The sequence below is a fragment of the Mustela putorius genome, unplaced genomic scaffold (assembly GCF_011764305.1).
Source record: "Mustela putorius furo isolate JIRA1106 unplaced genomic scaffold, ASM1176430v1.1 tig00003972_pilon_pilon_pilon, whole genome shotgun sequence".
In the NCBI taxonomy this organism is placed as follows: Eukaryota; Metazoa; Chordata; class Mammalia; order Carnivora; family Mustelidae; genus Mustela; species Mustela putorius.
The window spans coordinates 22,950,892-22,969,849 of NW_025422115.1; the positions used below are offsets into that span (position 1 = coordinate 22,950,892).

The window sequence follows — 18,958 nt, forward strand, 5'->3', positions numbered from 1 at the left end:
GTGGGCCAGAATGAGCGAGGAAGAGGTGGGGGTCACATGGAGAAGTGCGCGCTGGAAACCCTAAAGTATATGTTTGTCATTGAAAGTGGGGGAGAGAGAGAAAACCGGGCCCTGAGAATAAAATCTTACCCTCTAGAGTGGATGTTTGTCTGTCTGAGGTACGTGTCCGCTCACTTCAGTCGTGACTCAAGTGATGATGCGCTTGTCCTTCTGTAGCGGGCTTATTCTATCCGGAGTTGATCTGTATGCAGCAAATGGCAAGATTTCCTTTTCTTTTCCTTTTTATAATTTTTAAAAATTTTTTTTTATTTTTTTAAAAGGCTGAGCAGTATTCTGTTGTATATGTACTGTATCTTCTGTATCCCCTGCAGTTGCTGCTCATGTCACGTCATGACACAGTTTACCTGTTCAGGGAAGTAGCGCTCTCAGGGGCGACGGCACAGTCTCTGAGGTGAGGTGGAGATATGCGTAAGAGATATGGTGGTGGCCGCCTGGCTGAGACGTTTGTCACATTCACCAAGGCGCCAGAGGCTTTGGCCACAGTCCTGCGACCTGCTTAGCGGCATGCAGAAGGTCTTCAGGCCTCCACTCTGCTTCCTTTTGCTTTCTTATTTCCTGTAGGATCCAACGGGAGGAACGGTATGACAGCACACGTTCTTTCCCCCCCGAGCGAGCATGTGTGAAGGGACCTCACCCTCTCCTTGGATCCACCTGCCTTCCCGCAGACTGATGAAAGGAGCAGGGAAAGTGTGTGGGGTGGGGAGGAGCGGCTGGAGGAGGCAGGCTGGCCGGTGGCTTCTGTCGGCCTCAAGATACAGGACAAAAACTTCACTCTGCCTCCTTTTGAGAGCTCCTCACTGAACTCTAGTTAAAACCAGTGTCTCCTGAGTTCTTGACCGTGGCCAGCCAGTCACCGGTATCTGCTGGAGCTTATGTGGGGTAAGAAGGCTATTTTTCTGATCAGTTTCTCATGAGGCCTGTCAACAAAACGATTGTGCTGGTCTTACGTAAGTCCACGTAAGTGTCAGCAATGCAGGCTCTTCAAGCAAGAGCTCTGGAGAGAGCGCGAGAGCACAGGGGGTACTCCGAGTGTAGGAGTTACATTTAAAATCTGGACTGTAAGTGGCAGTTTATTAAAGATCCTGGGAGCCACTCTGTAGATCAGCTCACAGCTCAGTAGACACAAACACAGAAACCTAGGTGGACTGGAACGGTAACCTCCGGTAAAACCACAGTGAGAGGAAGAATGGCTCTGTAGGACTACGTCCCGCACAAAAGCGACACCATGTATTTATAAGGATCCTTGCATATTTAAGGATGTTTGTCAACATATTTGAGCGAGAGTCTCTGGGGAAGATAGGCCAAAGGACTCAGAGGAGAGGGGAAACACTTGAATCATGTGTCTAGGGTCAGGCTCCCCAGAAGCAGAGCCTGAGACAGGCATTCCCGGGCAGGCGACCTGAGGGGGCGGGCTCTCGGGAGCGAGGGAAACACACCGGGGTTTGGCAGTCCTACCCGATCCTGTGGAAAGGTCTGGAGTATGAGGTGCACCAGACATTGTCCTGCTCAGAGAGAAAGTGGCTGAGCTGTCACCTTCTGCAGCTGCTGGTCAGGGGCTAAGGGCCCTTCCTGGGGTGAGTGCACGCTTCCCCAGGCCTCTTCAGGCAAGATGGCTCCCATCAGCCAAGGGCAGTCCTCTTGGCAAGGGGGTAGATGTGAATCACTAGCAGCTAACCCTTGAGCCTCTGGGATACAACGTGTAGCCGGGTGAAGGCTGTTGAGAGGGGTCTTCATGACATCTGCCAAAGTACCGGAGGCCTTGTTCGTCTCGTGGTGGTGACAAGCTGGCCTCCTCTGCCACACCTGTGTGTTCCTGCCCAGAGGAAGGGGTGGCGTACAGGATGCTCTGAGAGAACCCAGGAGAGAGAGCAACAGGCCCTGCCCATGACTCAACAGAATGCTGCTTTGAAGCTAGGTTAGGATCCTCTAGGGCTCCCTCAAGGGCTAAAGGGCCCAGATTCCACCTTCCTGAGACCTGAGTTCAGGGGCCGGGGCTCTCCCGCAGTCTCCTGGTGGTTTTCATTGAGCAGAGTCCCTCACTAGGCCATTTTCCAAAAGCAAAACCTCCCAGCAGTTCAAACTGTGCCATTCTTAACACCTGCAAGCTTGTGGCAGTCACCCACTGACTCGGAGTAAAGGTGACCTGGCAGCACAGAGAGAAGAATTCTCCCGGTAACCCCCACCCCCTACCCTCCTCCCTCCCTCTGTCTCCACACTTCCAAATCACTCTCCGCCCAGGCCCAGCAGGAGCCCTGACTGGTTCCGGGGCTTGTGATTAGCTCCCTACCCAGGCGCAGATAACTCTTTCAGGAACCTGTGGACTTGACAAGCGGGGACGACTGCTTCAAAGAATAAGGCAGGCACCCCTGGGGAATGACAGCTCCTGCCCAAGGCCAGGGAGGCAGCTGGGTCATGTGACTGGAGCCTCTCCGGAACACGGACTCCAGAAAAGATGAACAAAAAAATCACTTTCTCATTGTTTTGATGCTGTAAAAACCAGCACCTAAGAGAATACAGCATCCTGCAGATCTTATTTAAAATTCTGTGAGCAGCCCTGGTGATTAGGGGCCTGCAGCTAGAGGCTGGCAGTGGCTCAGACAAATGAGAAGGGAAAATGGCCGAGCAGGTGGCCTCACCTTCCCCCGCAGGCTGAAGAGTGTCTGGGAGTAGAACTCGTGTAAGCTGAGGCTTGGAAAAGAAAGGGCGTCCCGGTGGCTTCATGGGGCATAGAGAAGCAGTGCGAAGGTCTCTTCCAAGAGCTGATGGTGGCCTGTCACAAACCAGTACAGAGCGCTGGACCCAGGGTCCTAGCTCCAGTTGGTGAAGGGGTCTTAATTGTTTCAGGGCTCACAGGCCCTGCTCTGCGGCGGCCCTGGAGCAGCGTGTGGGTCTGTTTCTGGTTATATGTCTCGTTGCACATCCTAATACATGCATAATTGCTTACTCAAATTATACACACGTTCTTCTCTACTGATGTGTTATGTATATTATAAAGGGCATACAGCAATAGATTCAAGAAAGTCTGGAAGAAAACAAATATAAATATAAGCTCCAGTATTTTCTTTCTCAACTTCGCCGTGCCTTCCCACCGGGACGGGAGTACATTTCAGAGATTAGATCAAATGGTCTGATCCGGAAGGTCCTCTTCAGATGGAAAGTGTACAATGCCCATTTTTTCAAAGGCCCTCTAAGCCTGCAGTGTCCAGTACAGTAGTCAACGGGCACATGTGGCTATTTAAATTCATTAAAATGAAATAAAGTAAAACTCACTTCCTCTGCATTTCAAACACTGCATTTCAAATGCTCAACAGCCGCACGTGGTCAGTGCAGATCATAGAACATTCCTGTCATTGTCGGAAGTTGTACAGAGCCACGTGTTTGTATGTAGTCAGGACCGTATGGCTCAGGATTTCATTACAGCCACTGGCTTTTAGTAAGCACGCGCTCTGCGCAAGGCGGCTCGGAAAGCCCTTCCTATGCATCGTCTCCTGTCGTCCCTCCAGCGGCCTCTCGAGTTAGGTCCTGCTGTTGTCTCCATGTCCTAGAGGGGAGGGGAGGATAGAAAGGATAAGGAGTTTCTAGGCTCACCCGAGGGTTTATTGTCCGAGTGTTGCCTTTGTAAATGTTTGTGTGTATGGGCTTCTGGGCACATGTGTTCAGGGAAGGCTATACAGCACACGTGCTTCTCTGTCCCACAGGTACAAAGGCAGTTTTTTACAGAGCCATGTTCAGCTGAGAGGGAGTGGACTGCGCAGGCCACCCAGGGTGCTGAGAAGAGACGGCCACCCCTCCCCACTCGAGGGGCTGGACCCACGTGGGACCTGCAGGCAGCCTTCTTCAGAAATGGCAGGTAATGTTCTCTTTGGAGGTGAATCCAAACTGGGCACACCAGAGGGCCGGGCTCCTTGCAGAGGCTGGGTGTGCAGGACGGGTGGGAGCCGGCTGTTCTGGCTCCAGGAGCCTGAAGGTATGCTGGCAAAGGTGGGACATCTGTGGGACAGTCAGTGTGACCCCAAACTGGGGGGGGGCATACTGGGCAAGAATATGGAGAAGTCAGGGTATGTCCTTCAGTCCTGGCCACGTGTGCTGGGCCCGGTGCTGGGTACAGAGCTCCTCCAGGACCTCAGGAACGTGAGTCAGAACTCTAGGTGCCTCCATGTTCCCCTGTCTTTAAAAAGGAAGTTCACTTGATTCTTTCCATAGGGCCATTTCGAGGCTGCAGTGGGTCAGTGGGGGGCTTGAGAGTCAGTGTTGGAATAGAAAGAGGAGCAGCCAGCGCGTGTGGGAGCTGCAGGGAACATTGCTTACATGGAAGGTGTCAGAGGTGCACGTTTTGTTATGCTCAGAAATAAATCAAGGATGAACTAATGCAGAGTGCTTCCTGGAAAAAGGACTATTTTCAGCTGTAATCACTGGGCAACCAGGGCAAATCACTGCACTTCTCCGGACCTTTGTTCTCCGCTCTGGTTCTCCTCCGCCCCAGTAGCCATGGGCCCAGTTTTAGCCTCCTTTGCAAGGTGTTGATGGGGGGAAAAATGGAGAGCTTCTGTGGAAAGGCTACAGGGTCCCATCTGGCCAGCTGTGACTGAATTACCATCCTTTTGTGGCTGATTATTGTCTGTTTGGCTCCAGGGCTGACCCTGGGCTGTGTCTGATGGCTGAGGTTTGGGTCCCTGGGGACAGTTGGCTGGGGGCACCTCCCCCTCCAGCTTTGTGTAGCTCCAGTGCCCCCTGCCGGCAGATGGCTCTTCCTCGCTCCCCCTCTCCACCATCCCCCAAACCCTCTCCCTTAGGCAAGGACAGGGGTTTGTCTTTTGTTTCTCAGTGAGAATTTAAATCAAGGTAAGTATTTGCTCTGGAGGTTGGCCAGGAAGAGCATCGCTCGGACCACGGAGGTTTAGACGGTGGGGTGGGGGGTGGCGCGAAGGCCCCGCAGAGCCCCGCTGGTCCTTCCTTCGCTTCTGGGCCACATTCTCAACTTCAGGACTACTCTTCTCAGATGGGTACAGCCGAGGGAACTGCCCAAGGGCTTGCTTGGGTGACCCCCGCCCCCTCCAACAGAATCCAGTGGCACGCTGTCGCTTGTCCCAAGTGGCAGAACCTTCCCAGCAGCTCTCTTCCCAGCGCCTCAAAGGGGGCTAAGTCAGGCTGCTGCTGGAAGCTCGTGGCAGCTGCCATGCCTGTATTCTGAAGGCTGTGCTGTGCGCTGAGGAGGAGAAAGATGATCCTCTGGGCTGCAGGGAGAAGCCCGATGGGCTGGTGGACCTGCTCGTCCCCTTTCGTTCAGCCACATGGGGGATAACATGGCAGGTCATTTAGCTGCCCCCTGGGATCTGTGTCCGCACAGCGCGAGGCTGTTGGTAAAGGTTGTACCTACCCAGTGGCTCAGTGTGCGTGTCGGGCGCGCGGCTATATGCAGTAGGTGCCGTGCGACTCCACAGCAGATGATGTGGACTTAGGGCTGACCCCACATCCTTGTCATCGGACTTAGGGCTGACCCCACATCCTTGTCATCGGACTTAGGGCTGACCCCACATCCTTGTCATCGGACTTAGGGCTGACCCCACATCCTTGTCATCGGACTTAGGGCTGACCCCACATCCTTGTCATCGGACTTAGGGCTGACCCCACATCCTTGTCATCGGACTTAGGGCTGACCCCACATCCTTGTCATCGGACTTAGGGCTGACCCCACATCCTTGTCATCGGACTTAGGGCTGACCCCACATACTGGTCATCGGACTTAGGGCTGACCCCACATCCTTGTCATCGGACTTAGGGCTGACCCCACATCCTGGTCATCGGACTTAGGGCTGACCCCACATCCTTGTCATCGGACTTAGGGCTGACCCCACATCCTGGTCATCGGACTTAGGGCTGACCCCACATCCTGGTCATCGGACTTAGGGCTGACCCCACATCCTTGTCATCGGACTTAGGGCTGACCCCACATCCTTGTCATCGGACTTAGGGCTGACCCCACATCCTTGTCATCGGACTTAGGGCTGACCCCACATCCTGGTCATCGGACTTAGGGCTGACCCCACATCCTGGTCATCGGACTTAGGGCTGACCCCACATCCTGGTCATCGGACTTAGGGCTGACCCCACATCCTGGTCATCGGACTTAGGGCTGACCCCACATCCTGGTCATCGGACTTAGGGCTGACCCCACATCCTGGTCATCGGACTTAGGGCTGACCCCACATCCTGGTCATCGGACTTAGGGCTGACCCCACATCCTTGTCATCGGACTTAGGGCTGACCCCACATCCTTGTCATCGGACTTAGGGCTGACCCCACATCCTGGTCATCGGACTTAGGGCTGACCCCACATCCTGGTCATCGGACTTAGGGCTGACCCCACATCCTTGTCATCGGACTTAGGGCTGACCCCACATCCTGGTCATCGGACTTAGGGCTGACCCCACCCCACATCGGACTTAGGGCTGACCCCACATCGGTCATCGGACTTAGGGCTGACCCCACATCCTTGTCATCGGACTTAGGGCTGACCCCACATCCTTGTCATCGGACTTAGGGCTGACCCCACATCCTGGTCATCGGACTTAGGGCTGACCCCACATCCTGGTCATCGGACTTAGGGCTGACCCCACATCCTTGTCATCGGACTTAGGGCTGACCCCACATCCTGGTCATCGGACTTAGGGCTGACCCCACATCCTTGTCATCGGACTTAGGGCTGACCCCACATCCTTGTCATCGGACTTAGGGCTGACCCCACATCCTTGTCATCGGACTTAGGGCTGACCCCACATCCTGGTCATCGGACTTAGGGCTGACCCCACATCCTGGTCATCGGACTTAGGGCTGACCCCACATCCTGGTCATCGGACTTAGGGCTGACCCCACATCCTGGTCATCGGACTTAGGGCTGACCCCACATCCTTGTCATCGGACTTAGGGCTGACCCCACATCCTGGTCATCGGACTTAGGGCTGACCCCACATCCTTGTCATCGGACTTAGGGCTGACCCCACATCCTTGTCATCGGACTTAGGGCTGACCCCACATCCTGGTCATCGGACTTAGGGCTGACCCCACATCCTGGTCATCGGACTTAGGGCTGACCCCACATCCTTATCATCGGACTTAGGGCTGACCCCACATCCTTGTCATCGGACTTAGGGCTGACCCCACATCCTTATCATCGGACTTAGGGCTGACCCCACATCCTGGTCATCGGACTTAGGGCTGACCCCACATCCTGGTCATCGGACTTAGGGCTGACCCCACATCCTGGTCATCGGACTTAGGGCTGACCCCACATCCTGGTCATCGGACTTAGGGCTGACCCCACATCCTGGTCATCGGACTTAGGGCTGACCCCACATCCTGGTCATCGGACTTAGGGCTGACCCCACATCCTGGTCATCGGACTTAGGGCTGACCCCACATCCTGGTCATCGGACTTAGGGCTGACCCCACATCCTGGTCATCGGACTTAGGGCTGACCCCACATCCTTATCATCGGACTTAGGGCTGACCCCACATCCTGGTCATCGGACTTAGGGCTGACCCCACATCCTTGTCATCGGACTTAGGGCTGACCCCACATCCTGGTCATCGGACTTAGGGCTGACCCCACATCCTGGTCATCGGACTTAGGGCTGACCCCACATCCTGGTCATCGGACTTAGGGCTGACCCCACATCCTGGTCATCGGACTTAGGGCTGACCCCACATCCTGGTCATCGGACTTAGGGCTGACCCCACATCCTGGTCATCGGACTTAGGGCTGACCCCACATCCTGGTCATCGGACTTAGGGCTGACCCCACATCCTGGTCATCGGACTTAGGGCTGACCCCACATCCTGGTCATCGGACTTAGGGCTGACCCCACATCCTGGTCATCGGACTTAGGGCTGACCCCACATCCTGGTCATCGGACTTAGGGCTGACCCCACATCCAGGCTGCTCTCACTTCCAGTCTCAATGGAATGACACCTGCGAAGACTCTTTGTCCAAGTAAGGCCACAGCCACAGGTGATGCAAACTGGGATTTGGACATACCATTTTGGGGTCACAGTTCAATCACTGTACCACTCTTACGATTTCCCCCCACTGCGAACCAACAGAAGTGACCTAAAAACACGTTTCCAAGTGAGAAAAGCCACAGCACACGTGGACATTCAGGGTTTGATGAGGCACGTTGTGCTCTTACTGAGTATACGCAGTTTGGGTAGGAAAGTTCTGTTCGAACCAAACCAATACACAGTCATTAAGAGTCACCCGGCCCACCACCAGCAGGACATGTTCCAGATTTGGGGGAAGAGTTTAGGAGTAGCTTCAGCACCAGGACCATTGTGTTGGGGTAGAGAACCCATTAGCTTCTCTTTAGGGAGAAGCCCAGGGACAGACGGGGTAGGGCGCAGGCGAGCCCTGCAGGTCTGCCTGTGTGGATTGTGCCCCCGGGGCCTGCAGTTTAGTTCCCACTGGTGTGTCTGGCCTTGCCCTCTGACTATGGGGATGTCAGCCCTGGCTTCTCTCTCCTCTTCTTCCTAATGTGGACAGGTGCCCCGTGTGCTCGTGGACCGGGGACCCCCACGTAAGCAGAGACACCAAGTGGGAAGCCTCTGACCTGTCACGGTCCTTTGCACCCCCTTCTTCCCTCTGAAAGTTTCTCTCAGCCTCGGGGGTGGTCCTGCCCCCACCCATGTGGACTGATGGAGGGCACCTGGAGAACCCTTCCACGTTGGGAGAAATCCCTCTTCTATCTACCTCCCGTCTCAACGGCAGGTTTTCCTACCAAAGCCTCACAGCAAACTGGGGCACGGTGAATGTGGATGAAAAACAGACCCAAACAAACAAACAAACAAACAAATCAGAAACACAGTCTGAACGTGGAGCTGAGAAAGGAGAGGCCATCCATAGTTCAAACGTCCCCTGGGATGTGGCCCCACAAGGGGGTATTATAATGCCCCAGCAATAGCCCAAGTGGTGACAAATGTCTCTGCTTTCGTGTTTATTATTTGAGAAGCGGATTGTGCCAGAGGTCTGGGTCACTGGTGCCCATTTTCAAAGGGCTCCCTCCCCCGTAATTAGGAAGAACATGGAGGATGTCCATTAAGAGCAGGTGTGAGCCTGCAGGATGTGGGCTGAGCATTGGCCCGTGGAGTATTAATCACTCCCTGTCCCTTATTGAAGTGTCCGAGTGGGAATAGGGCTGGCTGGTTTACCCAACCGGCCAGCCCAGGGTGGACAGGTCATGATGGACACCAAGTCGGAGGGTGGTAGAGTGCATTAAAATAAATACCTCCTGGAAATCAAAGGGGCTGGGGAGTTTATTGCCACTGCTTGCCCCTACCAGTACTTCACATTTGAGTGACAGGCACTCTGAGAGCTGGGTGTTCGAAGACAGAGTGCCGCTACTTCAGAGGAACCGAACAGTGGGCCTTGGTCACCCACCATCTACAAACAACTTTCTTTTATCCTTTGACCTGGCAGGTCCTGCATGGAGAGATCAGTGCTGGCTTCTGAGTGAGGGAGCTGGCCTCGCCGAGTCCGTGTATGTGTATGTGTGTGTGTGTGCGCGTGCCTGTGCAGGGATGTGCCTGTGAGTGCATGTGGCTGTGGATATGTTTTTGCGGGGTGTGTGTACGGTAGGAGGTCCTGTTTCCCACGGCGGGACAACGATAGAATCATCTATTTTGGGTGACCTGAGGGGCTGTAAGTTTGAGGGAACTTGACGAAATGCAGCAAAGAAATTGAGAATGGTCTTTGGGGGGAACTTCCCAATTAAAAGATAGGGAAAACCTTTAGCCCTGATCCTTGTAAGTCAACTAGAATCAGAAACATCTCTTCAAATAAGTAGGCATGAATACTTGTGTCGGGGACTGAAAGAAACTGTCATAACCGATTCTTTGTCTTCTTCAGTGTTGGTGACTCTTCCTGTCAACAGTGTATAAAGATGAGAGGAAGAGGATGTTTCTGAGAAATATTTTTTAAAAGGATGCTTAATTTCCCTTTTCTTTAAACTATTCTGATAGCTGGGTACTAATCACTGCAGTTGACAGATGGCTTGGCAGTGAAGTCATCTGCAAGCAGAAGGCCAGAGAACTTAGGAAGGATGAAGACCTAATTTATAAGATTTTAGAGTGATTGGAGTCTTTGAGACTTTCCTGAGAACTGAGTCTGTTTTTAAACCTGAATCCAGTGGTCCTTGCCTTCCATGTTTCCAGCAGGAGGGCCAGGGAAGCTGGAAATCTCTCTTGAAATAACAAGTAGCAATGAATTCCTAGCAGCAATGGTGACTGTCCATTGTCAGGGGTGTTGCTGTTTCGGAGCACTGCCTTCCTCGTTCCTGTGCACCTCAGGATCGCCGGAGAGGCATGGCATTAGGTGGTTTTAATCTCAGAAGCTCAAGGTTCCTCATCAAAGGAATTCATAAAAAGATGCTTTTAAAGATACTAAGTAGTTGAATATCCCAAGAAGAGCATACAGCGATTTGAGGGAAAACATTATAATCCAAACTTTCTTTATGGGACGCCCCAGTCACAGGCTGCCTGGGGAGGCGATGATTGTCAGAGGATGAGAACATTCTCCAGTAAACTGACTGCTTATAAATTCAGACTCCTTTAAAGTACCACTTTCTCTGTGTCTCTCTCTCTTCTTAGCATAGCTTTCATTCCTGCCCTTCAGATTAATTTTCATGATATAAATTGATTGCCAAGTGAAACCATAAATCATGCTCAGGCCATAGAATTTCATGAAGTTAATGGAAGTGACCACTGCCTTGATGGAAACTCAGTGACAGAATCTGACTAGTTGACAAATGGACAGGAGAACTCCAAGGAGGCTAATTCCAAGAGAGTGAGGTACATGTTGGAGAGTTAGGAGAAGCCCCTTGGGAGAATTGAGGAGGCCATATAATATTGGGGAGGGGAGGTCCATCTTAATCTTCCTGTGAGCGTAAATGTAGATTGAAGAACAGCTCGTAAAACTGCTCTATGGTTTTGTCCCCATCAGCACTGGATTAACCTTCATTGATTTCAACAATTAGCTCACAGTTTGCCGTGAGGGCTTATTTTTATTTTATCTTTGTTGGTTTATCAGCTTACTTTCACAACTTTTGATTTCAAGATAAATTCTGAGTCCTTAATAGAGTTCCCACTATTTACTGTGTGAGTTTTGGTCCCCATGGTGAATGGATTCCTTTTAGGTGGCCTTTCCCCAGTGGCCTTTCCCGGCTGCCACTGGGGAAGCTTACTCATCTTGGTGAATAAGGGCCCGATTTGCCGAGCTGATGGGTCATCTTTGCCTATGCACCCATGCCTAGCACGTTGTCAGGTTCTTAGCAAGCATTTATGGAATGAGCAACTGAACAAACAGAAGGGAGTTGCCCTGAACCTCAGCCCAGTTGAAAGGATGAGCAAAACCAACTCCCAAGGCTTCTTGGAGAATGAAGGAAGGGGCAGGCAGCTGGTAGACTTCATCTCTGGTTGTATTTTGGAGCATTGTCAGCAACAGGAGTCCAGTGGGTGTGTGGTTTGGATGGCAGGGGGCGAAGCAGCATAAAAGAAACTTTATCTTTATTTTCTTCATAAAAGAAACTTTTTCATCTAAAATGAAACTTCCATGTTCTCCTACCTTTGCTGGGCTCAGTTTTGTGGCACTACTGTCTTCAACCTTAAGGATCGTCTGTCTGTCTAATGCCACCTCAGGTATACCGATGGAAGCCCCGGAGAGGTACATACGGTGACTTTGAACCTGAGGATGCTCACTCTGATGTCTCTTAACCTGGGGTCCTCTCTTACACAATGGTGGGACTAAACCTTGAGTGGGGCATTTGCCGAAGCCCGCACTTCAGTCGAAACAATCTGTGGGCAGTGCTATCTTCAAAAATCCTGTAACTTGGTTGCAAGAGTGTGCTCAGTGTTTGTAGCTCTGAGCAGAAATTCTCATGCACAAGATGTTTGAGGACCACTGAGTAAAAGAAGTAAGGAAAAGAGGCATTCTGTCTGTCCCAGCTGTTTGAAGATCAACAACAAACGCTCCCTCTAAGGAGGGGAATGAGGAACTTTCCAGTGTCCTTGCTTTGCTGCACAGTGCGCGCCATTTGGATTTAGCATTAAAGCCTCTCAAACCGCTCCAGCATCTTGAGGGACTGGCTTGTTGTGGTGGGATTAAGATACTGGAGTTGTGTCTTCTAGGCGGTGTGGGGAGCAGCGTCTCAAGAGTTCAGAGTGTCGGAATGTGCGGTGGGATGCTGGTGTTTCTCATCTGGTGTTGGCTTAGCGCTTGGGGGCGGTTCTCTGGTTGGCAGCTGCTCCGCACCAGTGTGAACCAGCTGGTGTAGGTCAGCCAGAGACCGTCTCTTCTGCTGTAAGGGGCAGTTCGCCACCAACCGTTTTCATGACAGTGGTTTCTTTATTGTTTACTTCACAAGTTGGGGTCTCATCTAAGAAGAGGATTTGTGCAGATGTGTGTGTGTGCAGGTGCACGTGTGTGTGCGCGTGTGCATGTGTGTGCACATGTGTGTGCACAGCTCGCACTGGAAGGTTATTTTTCCATTAGAAAAGCAATAGAAAAACCCACACATCCATATAAAGTAGATGACACCACCTGAGCGAAAGCAGCTACTGATTCTCTTTTGTTGTGGTTACTCAGTTCCCAGTGTGTTTCTCCTGATGAGGTCACTGCTCTGAAATGAATACTTTTCTTTTCAAAATGGGGGGCGCAGTGGAGATGAACACAACATTATTGAATTCTCTTTGCATTTCAAGTGGGACTTTCTGGTCTCCGGGAGCTTAAAACCCATGAGCATGCAACCCTATTAGCAGTTTCCTAATATCACTGTTATTGACCCTGGGCTGCAAAAAAGAATCTCATTAGGTTTGCCCTGTTTTCATGTTTATATGCACATCCCTTTCTCTCTAGTCGATGACATACCAGTTTTTATTTTTTTATTTTTGAAACCCTTTGTGTTAAAAGGACCTGCTCCATTAATTGAGACCTGTTCTATTTACTCTGATGCTGGGATACATTAAAACATTCCATGGTATAAAGAGCGCGCTTATGTATTTCCTTAGAAATGCGTTTTGCAGAGCTGAATGGGGAACATGGATGTGGCTGAGGTTAATTATTCGGGTTTCGTCAGGCACATTGGCAGCCGTACACTTGTGCTGGTGCACAGACTAAACCTGGAACACTGAGGGGAGCCGAGCATGGCCCTCTGCCCGGATGACATGTCTGAAGTCCTACCAATTGAGGGGGACTTATTGAACCATAAGAACTATACCATGTTTATGGTTTTGCAATTTCCTGCAGCCAGTATGGCTTGAAACACTGAACATGATGAAGTTCAGGGCTGGGTTTCACAGTGAGATTTTAGAAACTCTCCCAGCAAGCTAGTGATAAGGGACTCTTTATGTCCTTTGCAACTGGAGAAACAGAGATCCAGGGAGGCGTCAGCAGCTTGCCTGGGGCCCTGGCGTGATAAAGCTGGTGGTCAGCAGTGTTCTCTGCATTCACATAATTCACGTGTCACCTCTAGAAATGTTGCGTCTGCATGTCACTTGTGTGAATGTTTGCTCATCTTATCCTTTAAACTCATTCACCAAAAACGCAAATACATTTATTTTAAAGAGAAACTATTTCTGCACACGGATAATGGAAAGCCAACATCACCTGGCATTAAGAGAGTGCCACAGGATAAAAACACTCTAATGTTTGATGGTAAATGGATTCCCGCTGCAGTCTGCTGTGGGCAGAAGGCCAGGAGCCCTTGGAAGGCCCCCCTCTGCTGGCAAGAGAGTGTGAAGTCTTGAGGGGCATTAGAGGTCCATTAGCACCCAGTTGAGACTTTCTTCTTTCCCTTGATGAGAGGGATTCCAAGGGCATGGCTCTCTCACTGTGTGATGCAGTTTTATTTAACTTTAAGCTGGGAATCTCCTCTCCCTGGGACTTTGGTGGCTGCCACACCCTTTCCTTGACCAAAGGAAGGACCTCCCTCAGCTTGTGTTGTCCTAACCTAATGTTTCCTTAACTTTTATAAGGCCTTGCTTGACCGTATAGATTTAAACTCTGCATTCACCAGAGTCAGCTGCCGAGGCCATGGAATGACCTGCACGGACCCTCCTGGAAGTCCGTACCTTCTCTGCCTCCTTAGGGGTGGGCAGGGCCTGCCAGGGGCCTCCCAGGCAACTTCAGACTCTGTATATCTGATTCCCACACAGCGCCCCAGAGGCTTCTGCTGAGGAAGGGGGTGGTGAGAAAGGCCTGGGGGCCCAGGTGCCATCAGAGGATGCAGGAGAGGCCGGGTACTCTTTGGGCCTTTGCAGACATTCGGGTGGGGCATTGATCTTGCTTCTGAGGAAGACCGAGACCTGCTGAAGGGTTTGGGTACAAGGAGGAGGGCAGCGCGGAGACTGTCACTGGAGGCGTTGAAAAGATCACTCCGGGCGCAGAGTGGAGCAGGGATTGTGGCAGATGGCGTGGTCCCCAGGAGACTGATTGGAAGGCCCTGGAGACAGGCTGGGCACATTTGTGTTTAAAAAGATCTTGGGAAAATTGATGCTCCACCTAGAGGTATAAAATAGTGAATTATTAATTTTTAATTATGTGTGTAAGCATGAATGATACTTCCTTTAACGCATCAGAGTACAGTAGATAAGGCTAATGCTCGCTTTGACCACCCCTCTCCCCCCGCCATTCCCAGCACCCCCTCAGATAAAACGGCTGTTTGGAGTGCATCTGCCAGATGGTTATCTGTGCGTGTGCGTGCGTGTGTGCTTAACAGCCACGTGCATGTGTGCTTAACAGCCACATGTATGTCTCATTGTGCAACTCGCTGCTTGTTTTACTCAACCACATTTCATAGTTTTCCACACTGTTAATAAATACACAGAGACCTATCTCAACCTTGCAGATAGGGACAGAGCCTCTCTGTGTGGGAGGGCTCTGAGTTATGGAGCCGTGCTAATCAGGGGGAGTCTGGCATTGCCAGCCTTTCACTGTTGCATCCTGCTCCTGGGACCGGCTGTTCAAACTTCTTGGCCTGAGCGGGGGGTTTTCTATAGGGAGACCCAAGTAGAGGGATGGCTGAGTCTCTGGGTGCTGGGTTGCACATTTCTGATAGAGCTCTCCAGATTGCTTCTCTGTTTACATTCCCAGCTGTAGCATTTCAAAGTACATCTTCTTTTCCTTGATCTTCTCCAACTTTTAAAAAAAGTTCCTCTGATGGCTAAAAGATACTGCCTCCGGTGCCCGTGGACAGCGTGGCCTTCCTGCCCCACCCGGCAGCTCACTTGGGACCACTCCCCAGATGGACCATGTGGAAGGCTGGCCTTACCCAGTAGGGAAAAACCTTGGAGGAATCACAAGGCTGTTTTTGTTCTTGTTTTCTTTTCTTTTAAATCGCAGGGAAGTGAGTCTCTCTTGACCAGACTTTAGGTCCACCAGTACAGTTTGATGTTCTCTCCCAATATTAATAGATTTGTTCCTCAGTCAAGGCACGACGTCTTAGTCTGCTTTGAGAGGGCTCTGTCACTGTGGAGGACACAGAGCCACGCAGGCCTTCTCTGTGCCTAGCCAATTCATTAGACCCGGTGAGCAGTTTGCAGGAGGGATGAATCGATCTGCCGGCTGCTGAGCCCTGAGTGTCGCCCAGCTCCCTCCCAGAGAGCTCAGGCCGCCCGGGAGCTCAGGAGAGCAAACAGTCATATGTGAGGGCTTTAGAGAGAGGCTGAGCAGCATCTTTGCTCTGCATTATAAACAGAAGGCAGAGAGATGGATTTCTCAGTCCTTTTTGGTTTAGTGTGGGATTTGGGGCCACAGCCCAGACTCCCAGGATAAAATGAGAAGGCTCACAGAACTGCGTCTGCCAATATGATAGCAATGTTTCTCTCTGCAAGCTTTTATTATCCCCAAACAGACACCCTGGCTGTCTTATTCGGAAATGTTGCCACTGGAGGTGGAGCTCTCCACTCTGCATGTGGTGGCAGGAAGGGCTCTGGGTGTAGGGAAAAGGGACTCCATTGAAACTGGCCTGAGCAAAACCCTTCTCGTGTAAAACTATGGCTGCAGGCTTGGCCAGGTTCAGAGGTATGGGTGATGCCATCAGGACGATGTTTCTCTCCATCGCTTGGCCCCTCTGTCCTCTTAGTTGTCAGCTGTAGCTCCCCTGGGACCTCCCAGCCCGTTCACACTCTGCCCAGCTCCTTGCCCAAGTTCCCAGGCTGAATTTTGCTGGCCCGAATGGGGCCATGTGTCTCTCCTGAGTTAGTCACTAGGGATTTGAGTGGCCAGGTCTGGATCGCGTACCTGACCTTGTTTGGAGGGACTGGCAGGGGCCTCCTTTGCCACGGCAGTTAAGGGTCAAGGAGAGCTGGTCTCCCCAAAGAAGAGGGGACAAGGCAGGTAAAGAGCACGGATGTCCAGATTACCCCTTACTCCTGGGCTCATGCAGTTCAGCACACACATGTGATGAGTTGAGTCCCCTTTTGCCCCTTGAGAGCGCCAAGGGGGAAGATTACATGGGCCCTCTTCTCAAGGAGCTTAGGGACTGTTTGGTGGACGGGGACGCCTTTGTGGCACAGACTAGAGTCACACAGCCTGAGGTTCACATGCAATTACTGGGGCCTGCTCTGTGCCACGCAGTGTGTGGGAGCAGGAAGAGAGGCATAGAAGAACATGACGCGGCCCTTGTCCTTAGGGAGAGCCCAGTCTGGCAGAGGGAGCCGGCACAGACTGGTAAACAAGTCATTACAGATGCAGTGCGGTAAGCGCGCTGATATGATTAAGCTGCCAAATGAGGGACTCTGACAAGGCCGGCTGGAGCGAGAAGGGAGAGTAGGCTAGCATAAACAGGAACATAATGAGGGGGGGCCGCCACGCTTCTGACCCCCCCCTCGAAGGCCCCTCCACCTGGGCCCCCACCGCGAGTGGAGTGATGGCAGCACGCGGCCGGCCCGAAGGCAGCCCTTCTCTGTCATCCGTCTTTTCCTCGTTGGATCATAAAGAAATTTTGCCATATACATTAAACTGCTGGAAATGGAGGCGCACAGCACTTAACTACTATTTACTTATTTATCTAAAATGCTAAGTGTTTCCCTTGGCAGTCACTAATAGATTCCTGTAGGAACGGAGCGATACATTCTGAATTCTGATTTCTGTGCCAACGGAAGGTGAGAACGTGCACTCATGGCTGGTTCAGTTGAGGAAGTGGGAGGGCAGGATGATACAGTCATTTAAGGAGAAGTTGAAATACGGGCATTTGAAAGATAGACGTATGTTTATCTTGAGAGTTTGAGAGAGAGAAAGAAAGACATACCTTCAATCCCAAACCTGAAATGAAAACTGTCCTGCTTTTGAAGGACCTTCTGGAAACCATTCTCAACCTTGAGTTGGAAGAGCCCCTTCTTAGCAGATCCCACAAAAGAAGATCTGAGTCTTGTTCTAGAATTTTCTGTGTGAAATGCTGAAGCCAGTAGGCAGATAGAGTCAGAGGATGAGACAGAATGAGAAGTGACGATCTCTGGCATTATGTTCAGCAGACCTCCAGCTGGCATGCAGAATTACCAAGGATTCAGAGCTAACCTCGCTGGGTCTTTCTCTTCCCACTTCCACATCATACCTTCTCTTCAGGAGGGGGTAGGTTTGGAGACAGGTGATCCTCTAGGAGGATTACTCCTCTAGGAGTAATTCTAACTAAGGTGTTAGTGGTAAGTTGAGGCAGAACGGTGGCATCAGCACCTCTAGGTGAGCCTAGAGGAGGAGTGATCCTGTAATACATACAGTAACATTAAAATACATCAGTCATAATGAGAAGGTAATTCTCTTCTTAATTCCCCTCTAAGTCTCTTGATTATATCACAGAGAATGTCTTGTTTTGATGCTACTACTTAATGCCTGCTAACCAACTCTTTATTAATCTCCCTGTTAAACAGGTTGCAAATCCAGCTAGAATTTGAGAGCACAGTTCTGTTTTTATTACATTTATATTTACAGGTATCCTTGTATGCTGGACATCTCACCTTACCCAGCTGATTTGTACAAAAGACCTTAATAGCCAATAATCCCAGTACCCTCCTCTTAGCCTTTTTTAGGACAAGACTGGTGTAGGGAAGAAATTTTGGTTTGGGAGTCAGAAGAATTTGTTCCTCTTACTGCATTCTTGGGCGAGGGCCATCCCTTCTCTTTGCTTCAGTTCCTCATCTGTCAAAATGGGGGTGTTAGATCTCAGAGGTGTTCACCTGCACTGATTCGTTTCACCTGACCCCTGAAAACCCCATGAAACTGGTCTGGGAATCTGCCCAGGGGGCTGTTGAGAGGCTCAAGCTATGTGTGTTGGTGAGTAGAAGGGTGTTTTGTCAACCATAGAGGACTCTGTCAGTGTGGCTTTCATGGCTGACAATGGGAGGCTGTGTGCTGAATTTCCACCCCAGGTCTGGAGAAGACCTCTACAAGTCCCATGAGTCCATGGCTGGTGAATTTCATTGTTATTGGGGAGCTATTTGGGGGCACTTTATGACACATGGTTGCATAGGTGCTCTCCCTGTCTCAGGTGAGACCCTTTGAAGGATCAGAATAACCCTCTGTGACCCAGCCCCACCCCATCTCCCTGGCAACCCCCAGCTCTGCTTAGGGGCACTGCCTTCCTCTGAAGATGTGCATTCACACTGGCCCTCACCCCAACATTGGATGCTGGCAGGGAGCACAGGAAATCTGCTCCAGCAACAAGCATTGCCCTCTGCCTGAGCGTTTGGAGAGTTTCCTCCAAGGGTTTTTCCTCATCTCATTTTCACTATGACCCTGTGGGGTCGGGAGGGGGGTATTGTGGCCATCCTCCATCCCAGTTAGGAGGCCTGCCTGAATTCAAACATTGAGGACAAGAAATGCAAGTTGAGCTCCAAGGTTTTTCCTTTGCTAAAACTC

The 18,958-nt window shown here is 51.2% G+C and overlaps 1 protein-coding gene and 1 long non-coding RNA gene across 14 annotated transcripts in view; one reads left to right on the forward strand and one right to left on the reverse strand.

Moving 5' to 3' along the window:
* Window positions 1–18,958, forward strand: part of ZNF831 (zinc finger protein 831) — a 109,899-nt gene that overhangs the window by 55,573 nt on the left and 35,368 nt on the right. For all 13 annotated transcript variants that reach the window (XR_006603865.1, XR_200013.3, XR_001180741.2 and 10 more), the window contains one exon: window positions 3,759–3,910. Coding sequence is in view for 10 of the 13 variants with exons in the window: in XM_004759951.3 (XP_004760008.1) it covers window positions 3,759–3,910 (152 nt within the window). In the remaining 3 variants the exon portion in view is untranslated. The remainder of the gene's footprint in view (window positions 1–3,758; window positions 3,911–18,958) is intronic.
* Window positions 13,643–18,525, reverse strand: LOC106006589. Its single transcript, XR_001180742.2, has 3 exons — window positions 18,191–18,525; window positions 17,355–17,805; window positions 13,643–14,605 (listed from the first exon to the last, which is right to left on the reverse strand). It is a non-coding gene; the product is annotated as an uncharacterized LOC106006589 (long non-coding RNA).